We start from the raw sequence: 18,091 nt of genomic DNA on the forward strand, positions 1-18,091 counted from the left end.
GCTCTGCAGCAGGGATCGTTAGATAAAAGCGTGCCCCAGGTATGCCCCAGGTGTTCTGATATTTCAACGCCTAAGTCACTCAAACTTCCGAATAAGATTTCCAGATTTCAACCTCATAAGCATGCATCGGAAGGGACCTCTATGTTTCAAAATGAAAATATTCTTACCAAAATAAACGGATGTTTTCGTAATCAAAATGGTAATGACACAAAAACAAAATTTATTTGACCGAACACACGCTTTATTGACTGGAATAAAAGATGGCTCACAACCGAGCAACACACAGGAAGCAAACCCTGGAAAGAGGTGATTGCACACAACACAAAAAACTCTATCCTAGTGGCAATGTGAAACCATGATCTTATCGGGTTCCAACTCAGTTACACCTCATAGTTCCTCAAGACTTTCCGCACTTTCTGTCTTCTGAACAAGATGCTTCCGATTGGTCTCTGTTGGAGATTCTCCAAGTCATCATGAGCACAAATGATCATGCTAGACGCAGTTGTTCGTTTCATTCCCTCTTTTGCCTGGACCGCCCTTTCGGGTTTCAGTCCACCGGGATACCCTTTTTTGCCCAAGTCGCCCTTGTGGGGTTTTCGACTTGCCGGGTGTACAGTTCTTTTCATTTATTATCCCTAACTTTTGCCCGAACCTTTTCTCTCTTTTTTTTTGGTTCGCCGGGATGCCCTTTTTTGCCTGGACTCTTTTATTCTTTTTGACCAGCGGGCCTCTTTTTCACGAAGTATCTTTTAACTGCGTCCGCATTCACAGGGGATGGAAAATCCTCATCATCCGTGGTCGTCAGCAACAAGGCTCTGTCAGAGAAAACCCTTTTTGACCACGAACGGACATTCATAATTGTTTATCCACTTGCCCCACGATCGTCTTGAGGAGGAAGGATCCTTTTCAACACCACATCTCTTGCATGCTACCCACAAGGTCGCACTTCTCGGTCAACAACACGCTTCATTTACTGGGTACAACTGCCCCATGACAAGTAACTGTCAGCCTCTTTTCTCAACCAGGCTCAACGCGTTATACCGAGTTCTCATCCACTCGCCCTTTTCTAACTTCTCATCCATCCGGACTCTTTACAATGAAATCTAGCCTCCAGCAGGCAAGATCACTTCCATCCCATACCGCATGAGGAAGGCGTTGCCCCAGTAGATGCACGTACCAAAGTACGACACCCAGGATACCAACTTCGTACTCAGCCACTATCATTGGTGCGTTCACATGTTATCGGGGAAGCACTAGCTCACTCTCTTTAAACTCTCCCCATCAGGCATCAAAACCCGTTCGGATTCGGGGTTAGGCCCTTCCTCCGGGATCGGTCACTCTCAATCTTTCGATTCGAGTACCTCGATATGTCCTCATCAGGGACTTCAGACTTCCTTGGTTGACAATCATCAGTGGGCTGTTGGGCGAGATAACCATACAATACCCTCCTCTTGGTTGCTTTCTGGGAGGTATATTGAATATCGTATTCAGTTGACATCACTTGCCCTCTCGCAACCCGTCCGTTCGATGCTAGCTCCTCAAGCACATACTTGATCAGGTCCATTTTGGACATCCACAAGGTGGTATGAACCAGCATACACTGTCTCAATCGGCGAGCAGCCTATGCCAAAGTACATCAAGTTTTCTCGAGCAGTGAGTGTATTGTTTCACAGTCGATAAACTTTTTGCTTAGGTAAATTGCGTTCTCTTTTCGACAAGACTAGTCATACTGACTCAATACGCACCTCATAGACCCCTTAAGGGCTGTCAGGTACCAGATTAGCAGTCGTTTCTTCCCCGGAAGGTATCAGAATCAGAGGTTCCTACTACTTTTTTTTTTTTTTTTTTTTTTTTTGCAGGATCAACCTTGATTCCTCTTTCGTTCGCAACATGCCTCGGCAGCTTGCTGGGCAGCACTCCATAAGTACGCTAATTCGAACTCAACAGTATGAGTTATCTCTACCTGTCAAACAACTTGATCCACCGGATGCCCCTCTTCTGCTTGGGACTCTACCATCATGTCATCAACATGGCATTTGCTTTCACGATGAATCATATCATGAAACAAAGTCACCCTAGACTTCTGATACTTGGCACCGGCCTTCTCGATACTGCACGACATCACCTTATAACCAGAAGGTGCCCCTTGTGTGATGGACATGGTTTACGTCATATCATCTGGCAACAGTTCAATCTGGTCTCGGCCAAGAAGCCATCCATGAAGATAAACTGAGCATTATAATCAACCAATACCTCGTTGTGACGTACCGGGAATTCATCTTTCAGATTAGCTCAGCTCACATCTCGACAGTCCACACATATTCTCATCTTTCAGCACCGGTTTCCGCTTCCCTGGAGGACAGTCTTCTCTCCATGGTAACTCGTGCCTCCACAACATTGGTATCTTACCTTGGTGTATCTAGATACAACCAGGCGCACATATACCATCATGTTCTTGACTTGCCTCTAAAGCGGCCTCAATATTCGCTTTCTGACCTCGGCGGTGCTTGGAGCAACAATTCTGAGCACTCCTCATGCGGTTGAATCACCTTCTCCTCTGGTTTCAACGACCCGGCTAATTCCAACAAATCACAATCTTCTTCGCCTTCTCCTTCGGCATGATAGATCGAATTGTCGAAGTCATACAAAGGTGTAACCAAATTGTTATCGATGAGATCAGGAGGGTAATCACTTTTGAGGTTGGAACGAGACAAGTTCAAAAGAAAAACGAAAAACATTGCCATTTTTATTATTTTTTTTAAAACTGTAAAAAATGAAAAACAAGGAACACCGCTTTTAATCACAAAAACATCCATTTATTACTGATGCAAAACGTTGCAAAAATGAAACACATGAGATGGCCCTTACCATGGACCAGTACGTTTCGGGCAAAACGTATGGCTTTCATGCAAACGACAATTGAAACACAGAAATACTACACTTCCGGATGAGTGACAGTGATGCTTTTGGAGGCCTTCCAGTTGCCTGGTACGCACGACTTTATCCACAGCTCGAGCTCGCGGTCGCGGTCGATCTCTTCACTCACTGAACAAGCATGATCAGATCCAGCATTCCTGCACTGACAAAGATGTACGGTGGACGACGTCCTCTGTTTGGTCTAGACGACTCTTGATCTGGATAACCAATCCCGAACATGTCTGCCTTTACCACTATGTCGATGATCCTGCCCCAACCTTGGGCCTCTTTGTTCTTCACCACTTCCAGAGCTTGTTTATAAGAAGAAATGGACAGCTTCTTCTCTTTCTCAGCAACAAAGGCATTCTCCACCGGGACGGTCTCAACGGCCAGACTGGGCGCTTTACATCTTACATCGTCCATTTCTACTTTCTTCATCTTTTGGGTCATGTCTCCCATCAATACACACCCCTCTGTGGCAACGGCTGCACAGCAATTATCAACCACATGGAAGACTCCATCCTGCACCAGAGGTTTTGGAACCACAGCCAGGGGAACCTTTAGCTGATCTTCCTCAGTCATCTCCATTCCTTTCTTGACCTTTTTCACCATCTTCACTTTTACAGGACCCTGCCTGGGTACCGGGTTGACATCCCCATTCATTATCTGGGCCAAGCTGATGGTCTTGGAGTCCACCATGTCCTGGACGACATGCTTGAAAGCTCTACAACCCTCAACACTGTGCCCAGGTGCCTTAGAATGGAATTCACAACTGGCATTCTCATCATAATGTGCAGGCCTCTTCTGTTGTGCTATGGGAATCAAAATCCTTGGCCGGACTAACCCCAAATCCCTCAATCTCCTGAACAGAAGGGTGTAGGTCACAGGTGGCTCCTCAAACTGACGATCCTCCTTCTTTTTCTTCACCTGGCTCCTAGCTCTCGGTGCCTTCTGTTGAGGTGGTGGTTGTTGCAGGGGTACGGGTGAGTTACCAACAAGAGTGGTTACAGCAACAACATAAGGATGATAACGATCCTTACTGCGTTCTCTCTTTGCTGGCACACCACTTGACTCAACCTCCTTTTTGAGCGGACCACTGTCAGAGAGTTTCTTTGCTACCGAGCCAGAGGGATTTGTTACATCGGATGATGGAGCCTTTCCCTGAACTTTCTCCTTGATCATCCAGCTCTCAATCCTTTCCAATCTCTCAGACATGGCTTTCTGTCCCAAGGCAAGCCCTTGCACAATACTGAACAATCCCCTTATCATCTCTTTCAGTTCAAGGATGTCGGCGTTGGGAAGATCCATCAGCTTGGATTTGTTGATTCTGACTGTATGTCTGAATGGAAGAGCTATGCGCACCGGTTGACACCTACAAAACAGCAAATGGGTTAGTATGACTCACGCATGCAATGTCTATCCGTACCAGGAATATTCCTTTGATTTTGGTTTCACAGAGACATATAATTTTTCATCAATAACATTCTGACATCTGGATATCTCTCAACCAGAATCTTAATCAAAAAGTGGACCCTGAGTACGGATAGACACGAGTTGAATGCAGATGAATGCGATGCAAATGCATGAATGCAAGTCACTGCGCCACCAAGTCATCTGAAGACCCATTCTCCAAACTAGTCACAGTCATCGGGACTAAGTCACCATAAATCCGACTTGGGGAATTCCGAAATAAACGGAACTGGAGATTACATCACTATCATCACAGGAACATCCACTGAACGGATGACAGTCAGATCCTCTGAACAGGTACTTTCAAATTCAACCCGGGGATCCGAAATAAACGGAACCCATTGATGAACCACGGACAGAACTCCGGCGTCCCAGAAATAAATGTCCATAACTTTGGCTGAACCAAAGTCACCATCACAGCACCACTGGCAGAAACCGTATCTGTAGAGATCAAACCCTCCCCTCACTGGTAGGTTCTAAGAACAGAAGTTTGTCAGCTTCAGCCCTTCAGTCGAGAATAATACGTTTACCACTGAAGGTTTGGCATTATTACGGGATAAAAGACCTCTGCTGACTCCCCTCAACAGGATATCCTAAAGCAAGTTTCCAGTCTCGGGGTCCTCGGATTGAGCAGCGAGAATGCGCCCACCAGAGCTAACATAATCACGTCTCGGAGGAGAGGCCTCGACTGAGTTCTCGGGAAATGGTCACCAGAGTCGACGATTTCTAAAGGAATATCTATCGTTATGGAACACCCATAGGACAAAATATATCCAACAGAAACCTCGTCTGGAATGTGGGTCTCATGAACGACTTATCATAGCAACATGCCACGCAAGCCTCATGACTATCCACGCTAACACCTATGTGTACACTCAAGCCTGGGTAGTGGGCTTATCTCTCATAGAACAGTCCCAACCCAACAAACAAACAACCCACAAAACCCACAGATACAACAAACATATGTACATGAATGCAATAAGATAAAGCAGGTAAATGCGGAAAGTAAACGACTGTACAAAAGCATAAACACCCAACAAACAAGAAATCTACAAAAGCTAGGAGGGACTCGCTTAGGGAAACCGGGTCCCCAGTAGAGTCGCCAGCTGTCGCAGCCTGAAAAATACGGTGGTGCGAAAAAACAACCGGCGAAGAGGAAATGACAAAAGAGTCGCCACCGTGCGTTATTTATCCCAAAGGAGGGAAAGGAAACGCTCGAAGTAAACCTGGAGAAAGGAAAGGAAAAGACAAGGTCTCGCAACCAAATCTTGGGTTCGGGAGTCGATTATGCGAAGGGAAGGTATTAGCACCCCTACGCATCCGTAGTACTCTACGGGATCCACTCTTGTTGTTCTTGTCTAAAGGGTGTATGTTTATCTAATGTACTATTTACTAAAAGAAGGGGTCAAAGAAAATGACTCGCACGGATGTCGCATCCACTGCATACGTATCTCATTTGAATATGAGAATCAGAGTCTTCGTAGCTCGGCTACCTATGGGTTAAGGATAAGTGTGCTCGCTAAGACATCACGTCTTATGCCTACGTATCTCATCGGGAATGAGAATCAGAGCAAAACGTAGTTCAAACTAACTACGGGAACAAGGGTCTCGATTGCAACTAGGGCAAGAGAAAAGGAAAGTCTCGATCGCAACGAGGGCGAGAGAAAGGATCGCAATGAGGGAGAAGGCAAACAAGGATTAGTTGTTAGTCGTTAGTCAAACTCGGGAAGACATCGCATCTTGTGCCTACGTATCTCATCTGAACATGAGAATCAGAGTTCCCGTAGTTCGGCTCACGCACGCCAAACAAAACAAGACACCTACACACAAAAAGGTGGCAAACATGGAGCCCGACTGCCAATCACTGGACTTACATCAACATCCGAACCAAAACACACACAAAAGGGAAAACGTGGAGCCCGACTGCCAATCACTGGACTTACATCAGCATCCGAACCAAAACACACACAAAAAGAAAAAGAAAGGTGCCCGAAGTGGTCTCGCACGACCACCTGCCTACATACCTCGTCTGGAACAAGGATCAGGGCGATGTAGTTCCCCTTCATAGGGATTGCCATCTGAATATGGGCTTACAAAAGGAGGACACCAGTAGTGTCAAAGGAGAGTGGGCAATGTGTTCACGTCCTAGCAGTAGGTGTCGCAGCTCGCTGAATCGAGTCTTAGGCAGTTACCTCTTTGCAATAGAACGGACTACATGCCACAAGATCGGAGACGCTCGGAAAGGTCTAGAAGTGGGGGAAGCGCTGCCCTAGAGTTGTCATGCAATATGTACTTAAGTGTTTAGGATTTACAAATGGGAATATCTACCTAATGTTAGCATGCAAAGGAATATGGGAATCCTACCTATGTTATCATACAAAAGGATATGGGAATCCTACCTATGTTATCATACAAAGGGTTCTATCTAATGGGTGCTACCTAATCGGAACAAGAATCGACGAATGGAGCAAGGAGAAATGTTAGGGATAAGGGTAGATGGCGATGCATGAAGCAATCGACTTACAAGGTTGATGGCGATGCAAGAAGCAATCGACTTACAAGGTTGATGGCGATGCATAAAGCAATCGACTTACAAAAGGGTGGATGAATACGTGCTGGTTCTGTTAGGTTTTGAAAAATGATCACTCGATGTTGGATCGAGGTTTTGGTCTTGTTTTGAAATGGTGATCGGGTGTTCATTTTATTTCTTGTATTAACAGATGAATAAAGAATGAAAGAATATTATACATTTCATGGGAGAGGGATACATTTGTTATGAATGGGGGTTGACATGGCAATCAAGCAATATAAATATATGCCTCAAACACCATACAAGTAGGACACAGTTAATCAAACAAGTAAGATATAAACAAGTATATAATCGAATCAAATAATCAAAGAATGAAATAATAAAGCATTAAACAATGTATGAGTGTAAGTGCAAAGGAACCGACTCATTGTAAGAAAGCCCAAGAGTAAGCTATGTGAGGTCGATGGTGATGCTTAAGAAGCAATCGACTTACAAGGGTGTAAAAAATAGGCTCGATATTAAATCGAGAAAAACATGATTTTTATAGTTTTAAAATGGTTTTGAATTAAAATACAACAACTTTACATTATTAACAAAATGAACATATGAGTGTAATAAAGGCATAAACATAAAAAGAAACTAAAATGCTGAAAGAAAAAAAAAAAATATAGCTAAAAGAAATAAAATGCCAAAAAAGGTCACACATGAGTATTGAACCCTACCCACCTAATATTATGCAACTACCATCTCTCCACTAGGCCACTCAACACTATCTGCTATTGAGGTACTACCGTAAATATATGAACTGGGCTGACAAATTTATAACAAAATAAAAAAACAAAATAAACATTTTTATGGTTTTTTATTATCTCTGTTAAAAACAAATTAAGCTAAATAAAAAATAAATAATAATAATAAAAGAAAATAAGAACATATACATTTTTCTGATTTTTGTGTTAAAAATGAAATAAATTAAATAATAAAAGAATTAATTAAAAAAAAAATGGAAACAGCAAAAGCTCGTCTCCACCGCTATCGTCTCCCTCACTCTTTCTTACCTTACGAGCTCAAACCTTCATCTCTCAATCTCCATCATTCAAACATTCCTCACCTCACGCTTCTTTCAATTTCTCAACGAATCTCTCTCGCACTCGACCTTAAGCTCAGCGAATCAATCCCTCCCAACTCTCACAACATTTCATCAATAAGCACATGAGATGGATAAAAGGAAAGAAGGAGAAGTACTTACAAAGTGTCGTGGTGGTGGCGGTGAAGGGCGTATAGACGCCGGCCTCTAGGTAAACGGTTCTGGGGTTTTAGGTTTTTTTCTTCCTCAGATTTTCGCCTCTAGGTCTCTGTTGCTTTCCTCTTCTTGGATTAGGGTTTTCTTTGGTCTCTTTTCCGCCTCTAGGTCTTTTGTTGTGCTGAAATTTTTTGCTCTCCCCACTGATTCAACCTTTTTCCTACTTATGTTCTGTGAATTAGGGTTTCAAAAATGCCTTGGGCCCCAAAAGAGTAACTCTGCAGAGCACTTTGGATGTTCAGAAATCGGGTTAGTCCCTTTGATGTATGGATTTGAGACAGGTAATCTGAGCATGTGCTTTCCCCTTTGTTTTTGTTTTAATTCCAATTTGGGAATTTCTGGATTTTGAATTTTACTGCTTTGAGTAACTCTCTACTTTTTACTGCAGTGAATTTTTAGAAAACTCAGTTGGTTTGGTTGAGGTTCAATGGCTTTGGAGGTGCAAGTTTATTCAAATGGAATTGCTCCAAATCATTTGCTCTAAGTTCAGTCATCATGCCATGACCTTATGGAATTCAAGTTTTGATTTGGCAGCTGCAGGACCATGATGACAGGATGCTAGTACAAGGTGTGTCAAGGTGAGTTCAAAATCCATGTGCATTGATTCGCCAAATCAATCATGTATGTACCCTGTTTGATCATGTGATTAGGGTATTTGCAGGACCAGTTCAGCAAGGTAAAGATTGGTTGTCAAGGCAAAGGATCCAAGTCATGGTATAATGGTCATGAATATGAAAATGAGCTAAGTTACTTGGAAATGAAGAAACAAGGGAAAACACAACCAACATGGTTGTTGGATGATGAATTAAGGCAAAGTAGCATGGGATTAGGTCCAAGTTTGGGAAATTAGGGCCTTTGTTTGGTTTTGTCTTGTAATTTCTGGTTTGATGTAAGTTGGATATGCTTGATGGATAGTTCAGGTCTTGGTGGATGCAATATGGGATTGTGTTTGTTAGGTCTGATGCATTGCAGGTTACTTCATGGTGCAGGATTGAATGCTAGTTCATGATCATGACAGGCTACAGGATGTTGGTTTTGGATGCCATGTGTTTATGTTTACAGTTTAACTTCAGGTTGTGTAGAATGCAAGAAGGTCCATTTGTTGCAGACTGATGTTGCTACAGGTTATTTTGCAATGCGCACTAGCAGGATTTAGGAACTCACTCAAGTGGCAACAGGTTTTGTGTTGCATTTGATTCATAGCATTAGAGCAAGTGTGTTGCATGTGTATTGTAGCAGGTCATGTTGGACTTGGTTTTGTATCAGGTCTGAGGCATTATGGCTTGGTTTGTTTTTCATTAGCTCCTATGATTATGCATTGCTCCTGACTTGGACTTGTGGTTGTGACAAGCAACAGTAGTCTGGTTTTGCTATGAGAAATAAGCAATGTTTTTGTGTTGCATTAGGCTGGCATTTGAAATAATTGTGCACATGGTTTACAGGTGCGGGATGGAAGTGCATCATTCATGTTTGATGTAGTGTGTATGCTAATCCTACTGATGGCCATAGCTTAGAAGACTTGGCATTGCTGGACTGTTATACAGGTCATGAGATTCCCTCCACCGAATGGGCATGATTTATTATGCAGTCAGAGGCTTGTACATTGTTGTCGTTTGGTCTTGTTACATGTTTTGGTGCAGGATTTGGTGTGTCCTAAGATAAGTTACTCATTGTGCATCATTGTCTTACCTTTGTTTGAGATCCATGACCTAATGCCAACTGGTTTTGCAGGATGCTGCTGCTTCATGGCTGCTGCAGGAAACTAAATGACAAAATGTTATTCGTGTGAGACCAAGACCAAACTCAAGCATCATCTTTGACCAATGTAAGTGTGATGTATAGCACAGTTTTGATACTTGGTTGTGTTTGGTCAATTAGCATTGGATGGCTGTTGCAAATGTATGAAGTTGCTTTGGCCTTGCAGGTTCACATTGATAGGTCACAAGGAAATGCTGCAAGTTGGTATGACATAGGGCTGGAGCCAATGGAGCTGTTTGGACTATGGAACTGTTATGACTGAAACATGATTTGTTCAGTAGCAGGCTCGATGACTCCAGCTTCCAAGTTGTTTCTAATCTTCCCTTCTGAAAGATCCAAACCCATGCTTGATAAATGCTTCTTATCTGCTCTAGTTTGTGCAGTATGGTGGTAGGCCCGTAACTTTGCAACCAGATCTGTGGCATCCTTAGCAGCATTGACAGCAAGCACCTTTGGAATGATCAACAGAGACTCAGCAAACTCTGCTATAGCCAACTGCTCCTGTGATCCTAAAGTTGTAGCAAGGTATTCCAAATAAACTGACAATGCCGATTCAACAGCACCTCCACCAGCAACCACTGTATTTGACTCGAGCGTTCTCTTGACAATTGATAGTGCATCATGCAGAGCTCTATCCATCTCATCAAGCATATAGTCATTTGCACCTCTGAGAACTAAAGAGAATGCACCAGAAGTCTTGGTCCCTTTAATCATGATTACAGCATCGTCAGCAATACGCTCCTCAACAACCTCATCTGCACTTCCAAGAAATGACGGTTCAAAAGTTTCCTCTCCTTCCATATCAGCAAATGTTGAGACCAGTGTTGCTCCGGTTGCTTTGGCAACATGTCGCATATCCTCTTTCCGCACACGTCTCACAGCAATTGCCCCAGCTTTGAGTAATTTTTGAATCCGTTCCTTAGTCATATCAGACTCTCTTTGGTGAATTCTCTCAAGTCCCTTGGGATCAGAAACTAATACTTGAACACCCAGTTGCATTTTTGTCTTTTGAAGATTGAAATCAAGACAAGCAATTTTTGCAGGGGAAACCTTGAGAGGCATTCCTTGAACAGCACGGCCAGTATTAAGAGCATAACCATTCATCAAAAAGCTCTCTCCAGCACTTTTACCGTGTGCCTTCAAGTTGGTCTTAATTGCTGAATTCAATGTTGATAAAAAATTTTGGTGGCAAACAGATTTTATTATTATAATAGTATTCATAATCAATGTGAAATCTAAGGTTCATGTATGGTAGACTTAGGATTTTAGGATGCAAAGAGGTTGTGTTGACCTTGGTCAAAGTTGGCCAAAGTCAACAATTGGTCACAATTCATTTTTTTGTATTTTTCTTGTAAATGGAATTCAATGGACAATTATAGGTGAATTTTTGGGTTGACTTTGGTCAAAGTTGACCAAAAAGTCAACTGTTGACCAAAGTCAACAGTTGGTCAAAAATTCCAAATTTTGTATTTTCTTGTATGGACTCACATGTAATGGTTTACAATGACATGAAATGGATTGAAATGGATTAACAAATGGTTTGAAAATTATTGGGAATTGGTTTCACAATTGGTTTAATCAGGACTTGAATGTTTGACTTTTGAAAAGAAAGTAACTTGACTGATAATGAACGGAACCATGAAATGAGACCATAAGGTTAGGGTTTTGGCATAGTATCCATGAAACAATAACATGACTAGAAAGTGGCTTGAAACACAAGAAACTTGGTTGTTCAGATGACCCAGACCATAGATATATCCACAATCACAACACCATGACTTTGGATCAAAACCACAATCCTCATACAAAACCAAAGTAAAGTTAGGCCAAGCATGCCACACAAACATAAAAAATTCAGGAGCAAAATCGGGGTATGACAACTATGTCCCCATCAAGAAGCGACAATGGTATGCTAGGTTAGCTCACACAGCTCTAAGGGCATCTACCAGAGAAGACTGGTACTTTGACAGTGGCTGTTCAAGACATATGACTGGTATTGAGAATATATTGATGGATATACAACCTCACACTACCAGTTATATGACCTTTGGTGATGGTGCTAAAGGAAAAATAAAAGGTGTGGGTAAACTGGACTGCTCTAGAGTCCCAGAACTGAATAATATACTGTTAGTAAAAGGACTGACGGCCAACCTCATCAGCATAAGCCAGTTGTGTGATCAAGGATACTATGTTCAGTTCACTAAGGAGCTATGTGTTGTGACAAACGGAGATAATCAAGAAGTTATGAGAGGATCCAGATCCAAAGATAACTGTTATCTGTGGGAACCTAAGCTCTCAAACTTCTCCACAATGTGCTCCTCTGCCAAGGAAGAACAGGAGGTGAAGCTGTGGCATAGACGCCTTAGTCATCTACACTTAAGGGGAATGAAAAAGATCATATCCAAGGAAGCAGTTAGAGGAATCCCAAAGCTGCTTATTGATAAAGGAAGAGTCTGTGGAGAATGCCAGGTGGGCAAGCAAACCAAGATGTCACATCCGAAGCTGGGACATCCTACAACTTCCAGAGTTCTGGAACTGTTGCACATGGACTTAATGGGACCTATGTAGGTTGAAAGTATGGGTGGAAAGAGATATGCATATGTGGTGGTTGATGACCATTCCAGATACACGTGGATAAGCTTCATCAGAGAGAAGTCAGATACATTTGATGTCTTCAAAGACCTGTGCATCAGACTTCAAAGGGAAAAGGACTGTTGTGTTGTCCGAATTAGGAGTGATCATGGTACGGAGTTCAAAAATTCCAAGTTTGATGAGTTTTGCTCGTCTGAAGGAATAAGTCATGAGTTCTCCTCTCCGATAACTCCTCAGCAGAATGGGATAGTTGAAAGGAAAAATAGAACTATTCAAGAATCTGCCAGAGCTATGATTCATGCAAAGAAGCTCCCTATGCACTTTTGGGCTGAAGCTATGAATATCGTTTGCTATGTTCACAATAGAGTCACCTTGAGAAAAGGAACCTCCTCCACTCTGTATGAAATATGGAAAGGCAGAAAACCCACTGTGAAGTACTTTCATATCTTTGGAAGTAAATGCTACATTCTCACAGATCGTGAACAGAGAAGGAAAATGGATCCCAAAAGTGATGAGGGTATATTCCTAGGATACTCAACTAACAACAGAGCTTACAGAGTGTTCAACTACAGGACCAATGTCCTGATGGAATCCATAAATGTTATTGTGGATGATAAAGAGGAAGGAATCGATGTCCTAGATGATGTTGGAACATTCCTTGATACTACAACAGACATACCAGTCAAGTCTGAAGAAGTACAGGAGACTCCTACTGAATGTGAGGTAGATGCACCCACCAAAATGCCATCTATCAGAATTCAGAAAGACCACCCTAAGGATCTTATCATAGGAGATCCCAATAGTGGTGTGACTACCCGATCAAGGGAAATTAGCTCAAATTCCTGCTTTGTATCCATGGTTGAACAAAAAAATGTGAAAGAAGCCCTGACTGATAAATATTGGATCAATGCCATGCAAGATGAACTGGAGCAGTTTAAAAGGAATGAAGTATGGGAGCCAGTTCCACGACCTGAAGGGACTAACATCATTGGTACCAAGTGGATCTACAAAAACAAGTCTGATGAGAAAGGAGTAATTACTAGGAATAAAGCAAGACTAGTAGCTCAAGGATACACTCAAGTTGAAGGGGTTGACTTTGATGAGACATTTGCACCCGTTGCTAGGCTTGAGTCAATCAGATTGTTGTTAGGTGTAGCATGCATTCTGAAGTTCAAATTGTTCCAAATGGATGTGAAGAGTGCATTCTTAAACGGCTACTTAAATGAAGAAGTCTATGTGGAACAACCGAAAGGGTTCTGTGATTCTAACCAACCTAAACATGTGTACAAGTTGAGGAAAGCCTTGTATGGGTTAAAGCAAGCATCTAGAGCTTGGTATGAAAGGTTGACTGAATTTCTGACCTCAAATGGATACAGAAAAGGTTGGATAAATAAGACCTTGTTTGTAAAGGATGAAGATGGCAAAATCATGATTGCTTAAATCTATGTGGATGATATAGTTTTTGGAGGAATGTCAGAGCAAATGGTACAACAGTTTGTTCACCAAATGCAATCTGAGTTTGAAATGAGTCTGGTTGGGGAACTGACTTATTTTCTTGGTATGCAAGTCAACCAAATGGAGGATTCTATGTTTCTCTCCCAAAGCAAGTATGCCAAAAACATAGTTAAGAAGTTTGGTATGGATAATGCTAGGCACAAGAGAACTCCTGCACCTACCCATCTAAAGTTAACCAAAGATGATGGAGGGCCCAGTGTTGATCAATGTTTGTATAAAAGCATGATAGATAGTCTTTTATACCTAACTGCAAGTAGACCTGACATTTCCTATGCAGTTGGAGTGTGTGCTAGATACCAAGCAGAGCCCAAAGTGAGCCACTTGAATCAAGTCAAGAGGATTCTCAAGTACATAAATGGGACTTGTGATTATGGGATGTTGTACTCACATGGTTCTGAGCCTGTCCTATCTGGGTACTGTGATGCTGACTGGGCTGGGAGTGCTGATGACAGAAAAAGCACATCAGGAGGATGTTTCTTCTTGGGAAGCAATCTCATATCATAGTTCAGCAAGAAGCAGAATTGTGTATCCCTGTCCACTGCAGAGGCTGAAAACATAGCAGCTGGAAGCAGTTGTTCCCAAATGGTTTGGATGAAACAGATGCTCACTGAGTACAATGTCCCTCAAAATGTCATGACATTGTTCTGTGATAATCTCAGTGCCATCAATATTTCCAAGAATCCCATCCAACACAGCAGGACCAAACATATTGACATTAGACATCACTTCATCAAAGATCTGGTGGAAGACAAAGTGATCACCTTGGAACATGTAGCCACTGAACTCCAACTGGTCAACAGATCATAGCTTTGTCACTTGCAACAAGTGTGGCAATAAGAGGTTAAGGAGATTTCCTAACTTGAGGCAGCCTATGCACCTGCAGGAGTTCAAGGACAATACTCATGCAGGAGTGGTTCTAGATGTCAGACACAAAGGCATGGCATCTGATATGGTGGTACCTACTGTAAAGCAAGAGTGTGTGACTACTTGATCAAAGCTGTAAAGCAAGATCAAGTGGGTGTTGACTTGGTTGAAATTGTGAAGTAAAACCAAGACTGTAATTCTGTTTATTTTATGTGGATCTGTAATTTGAAGTGTTGCTTTGGTAACATTTTTGACAAAAAGGGGGAGTAACAGGTGATACCCCAGGACAACAGATTGTTTTGTTAAAACAAATATTCATGACACATTCAAGATCCCCTACTATGCAGCTGTGTTCCACTTCTAATGAGTGTGAGTGTGTATATGTGTGCTGCAATTAGAAGTTTTTATTTAACTTCTGTATGTGTGCTGATATATGAAGTTTTTATTTAACTTCCATGTGTGTGAGTGTGTTGCAACTCTGAGTGTATTAGCTAGGTTAATTTCCTGCTAGATGTATGTTTTCCGCTGCTATGGACTCTGTTGTGAGACCAAAGTGTTTTAGCCAAAAATTTGCCAAAGGGGAGGTTTGTAGGTGTTTAATTGGCTGCATTGTATGGTAAAACACTAGCTGGATTCTAATGTCTTGACTGATATCATGACATGCTGTGGAGATGTTTGTTTGACTGCATTGTATGTTAGAATATCTAGCTGTACTCTGATGTCTTGGCTGATGTCATGACATTCTGAGTAGTGTACTGCAGGATTAGCTAATACAGGATCTATTGAATGTCAAACTGGATGTTATGACATTCATCCCTGTCAGCAGATACTGAGGAATAGAACAGGTGATGTTCTACTATAACTCAGTATTTATTGTCAGTCTGCTTATCAAGAGGATAACAGACCTGATGTAAGTCTCTATGTGTGAATGTCAAAATTGGATGTTTTGACATTTATTAATGTACGCTGATACTGAAGCATGGACAAATTGATTCTGTACAGTACAACAAATTGTACAGTCTGTTTTCAGGAAAAACAGACTTAGCATATGGTTAGTGACTTGAAGGTCAAACTGAATGTTGTGACATTCATTTCTGACAGCGTATGCTATATTGTAGGTTGTTTAGTTTTTCTATTTCAGCAGTTTTCTCAGGCTATTCTTCAGGGATTCAACAGCTGAGAGAAAATCCAGGAAACCAACAACCAAGCTACAATTAATGAACCTAACAAATAGCCTATTTGTTAGTAACCTAGATATGGAATTTAGGGGAACTCGCGTGACCTTAATTTCAAGAAGATACAAGTTCAAGGCCCAAGTGCTGCAATATAAAAGGATGGCAATCCTTCATTCAGAACTGGGGATTTTTGAGGCGTGAAGATTTAGTGTGTTCATCATACTTCACTGCTGTATTTTTGTGAGTCTTGTATTAGACATATCTTGTAAGCCAAGCTATTATCACATTGATGATTGCATTGGTATAGGGTGTTCATTGAGTTGTAAGTGTTGTGTCACTCTAAGCTTTTAAGCGTGAGTGCTGTGTATCTTGATTAAAGCTGTTAAGCACAATCAAGAGTTGTTTGAAGTGTGACTTCATAATTGTCTTTAATATTGATTAAAGGTAGTAATCACTGAGGTGATTGAGGGGGAGTGAGTAGGAACTCTGATCTTAGTGTAAGATTGAAATTGCATTGGGTAGGGATTAAGTGAAGAGTTGTAAACGGGGGAGTTTAGTTTTGAATTAATACTACTAATAGTGGATTTCCTCCCTGGCTTGGTAGCCCCCAGACGTAGGTCATGTTGGACTGAACTGGGTAAACAATTGCTTATGTTATTTACTGCACTTACTTTTAAGTTCTGCATAATTCTTGTCTGTGCAGAATTGGATGCCATAACAACCCGTGTGACATCGAAAGTCTGATAACTAGAATTTCAATGATCGACCGAACCATACAATATCATGACATGCGATACCATAGGTTTCAGAACCGTTTGACTTAAACCAAACTGGTGAGCCACCAGATTGGGTTGATAGCTCATGAAACCGAACCCCTTCGACCCTGGCTCATTTCTGTAGGATAACATTGTAGGAGTCAAAAAGGCTCTCCATATTGCGTTTGATTATGTTGCGGTCTATGGAGAGCCACCTGGAAAAGGATCTTTGAACCACTTTCGGCCGAAGGTTCGATCAATAAATGATTCCATGCCAGGAGAGAATTTCTCTTCTTTGATGAACATATTCAAGTACTTCATAAAGAGATGTATGTTGGGAGTCTCTTGGAAGGTCGTCAAACCCAACCTAGCCCCTTTTATGGGTCAATCCTCAGTTAGCCTCATGATATATTCCAACACGGGATAGTCCAGCTGATACTCAAAAGTGGTATTTAATTAGTGTTGTAAAATCCATAAGGGACCTGACAGATTCAGGGCCTTAGGAGTGTTGGAGAGTTGTTTTAGTTTCATGGTCGCAAGCCCCAAAGCCTGATATAAAGAGGATAACAATCGTTTATCGCATTACGCAAAAAACCGGCGGAGAAAACGAAACAACGGAGCCGCCACCGTGCGTTATTTATCCCAAAGGAGGGAAAGGAAACACTCGAAGTAAACCTGGAAAAGACATGGTCTCGCGACCAGAGAGATATGGGATCGGGAGTCGGTTATTCGAAGGGAAGGTATTAGCACCCCTACGCATCCGTCGTACTCGACGGGATCCACGCTCAGAAAGAATAGAAGAGAGGTTGCTAAAAAACTGCTCACAAACACTGCACAAGGTTGGAAGGAAACACAGAAAGACAAAGAGGCGGACTCGGCAGGATATCGCATCCTGGGCCTACGTAGTCTGTCTGACACAGACATCAGAGTCGACGTAGTTCGGGACATGGGAAACGTGCTCCCTAGGATGTCGCATCCTATGCATACGTATCTTCTCTGACCAGAGAAAGAATCAGAGCACTCGTAGCTCGGCTAACGCATGCCAGACAAAACACAAACAGGAAACCGACTGCCAATCGCTGGACTTACGTCAGACTCCACACAAACAGGCAAACATGGAAACCGAATGCCAATCGCTGGACTTACATCAGGCTCCGAACCAACAAACACACACACAGGAAACCAACTGCCAATCGTTGGACTTATGTCAGAC

At 42.1% G+C, this 18,091-nt stretch overlaps 1 protein-coding gene across 1 annotated transcript; it reads right to left on the reverse strand.

Moving 5' to 3' along the window:
• Nucleotides 1-10,229: 10,229 nt before the first annotated feature.
• On the reverse strand, nt 10,230-11,198 carry LOC127122772 (T-complex protein 1 subunit alpha). The gene has a single exon (XM_051053058.1). It carries the CDS (start codon nt 11,196-11,198, stop codon nt 10,230-10,232), a length of 969 nt encoding a protein of 322 aa, XP_050909015.1.
• Nucleotides 11,199-18,091: the final 6,893 nt, after the last annotated feature.

Source organism: Lathyrus oleraceus, chromosome 2 (genome assembly GCF_024323335.1).
Source record: "Lathyrus oleraceus cultivar Zhongwan6 chromosome 2, CAAS_Psat_ZW6_1.0, whole genome shotgun sequence".
Classification (NCBI taxonomy): Eukaryota; Viridiplantae; Streptophyta; class Magnoliopsida; order Fabales; family Fabaceae; genus Lathyrus; species Lathyrus oleraceus.

Bases quoted from the DNA above. Each gene is read 5' to 3' on its own strand.
- LOC127122772 (XM_051053058.1), bottom strand. From the start codon at position 11,198: ATGAATACTATTATAATAATAAAATCTGTTTGCCACCAAAATTTTTTA.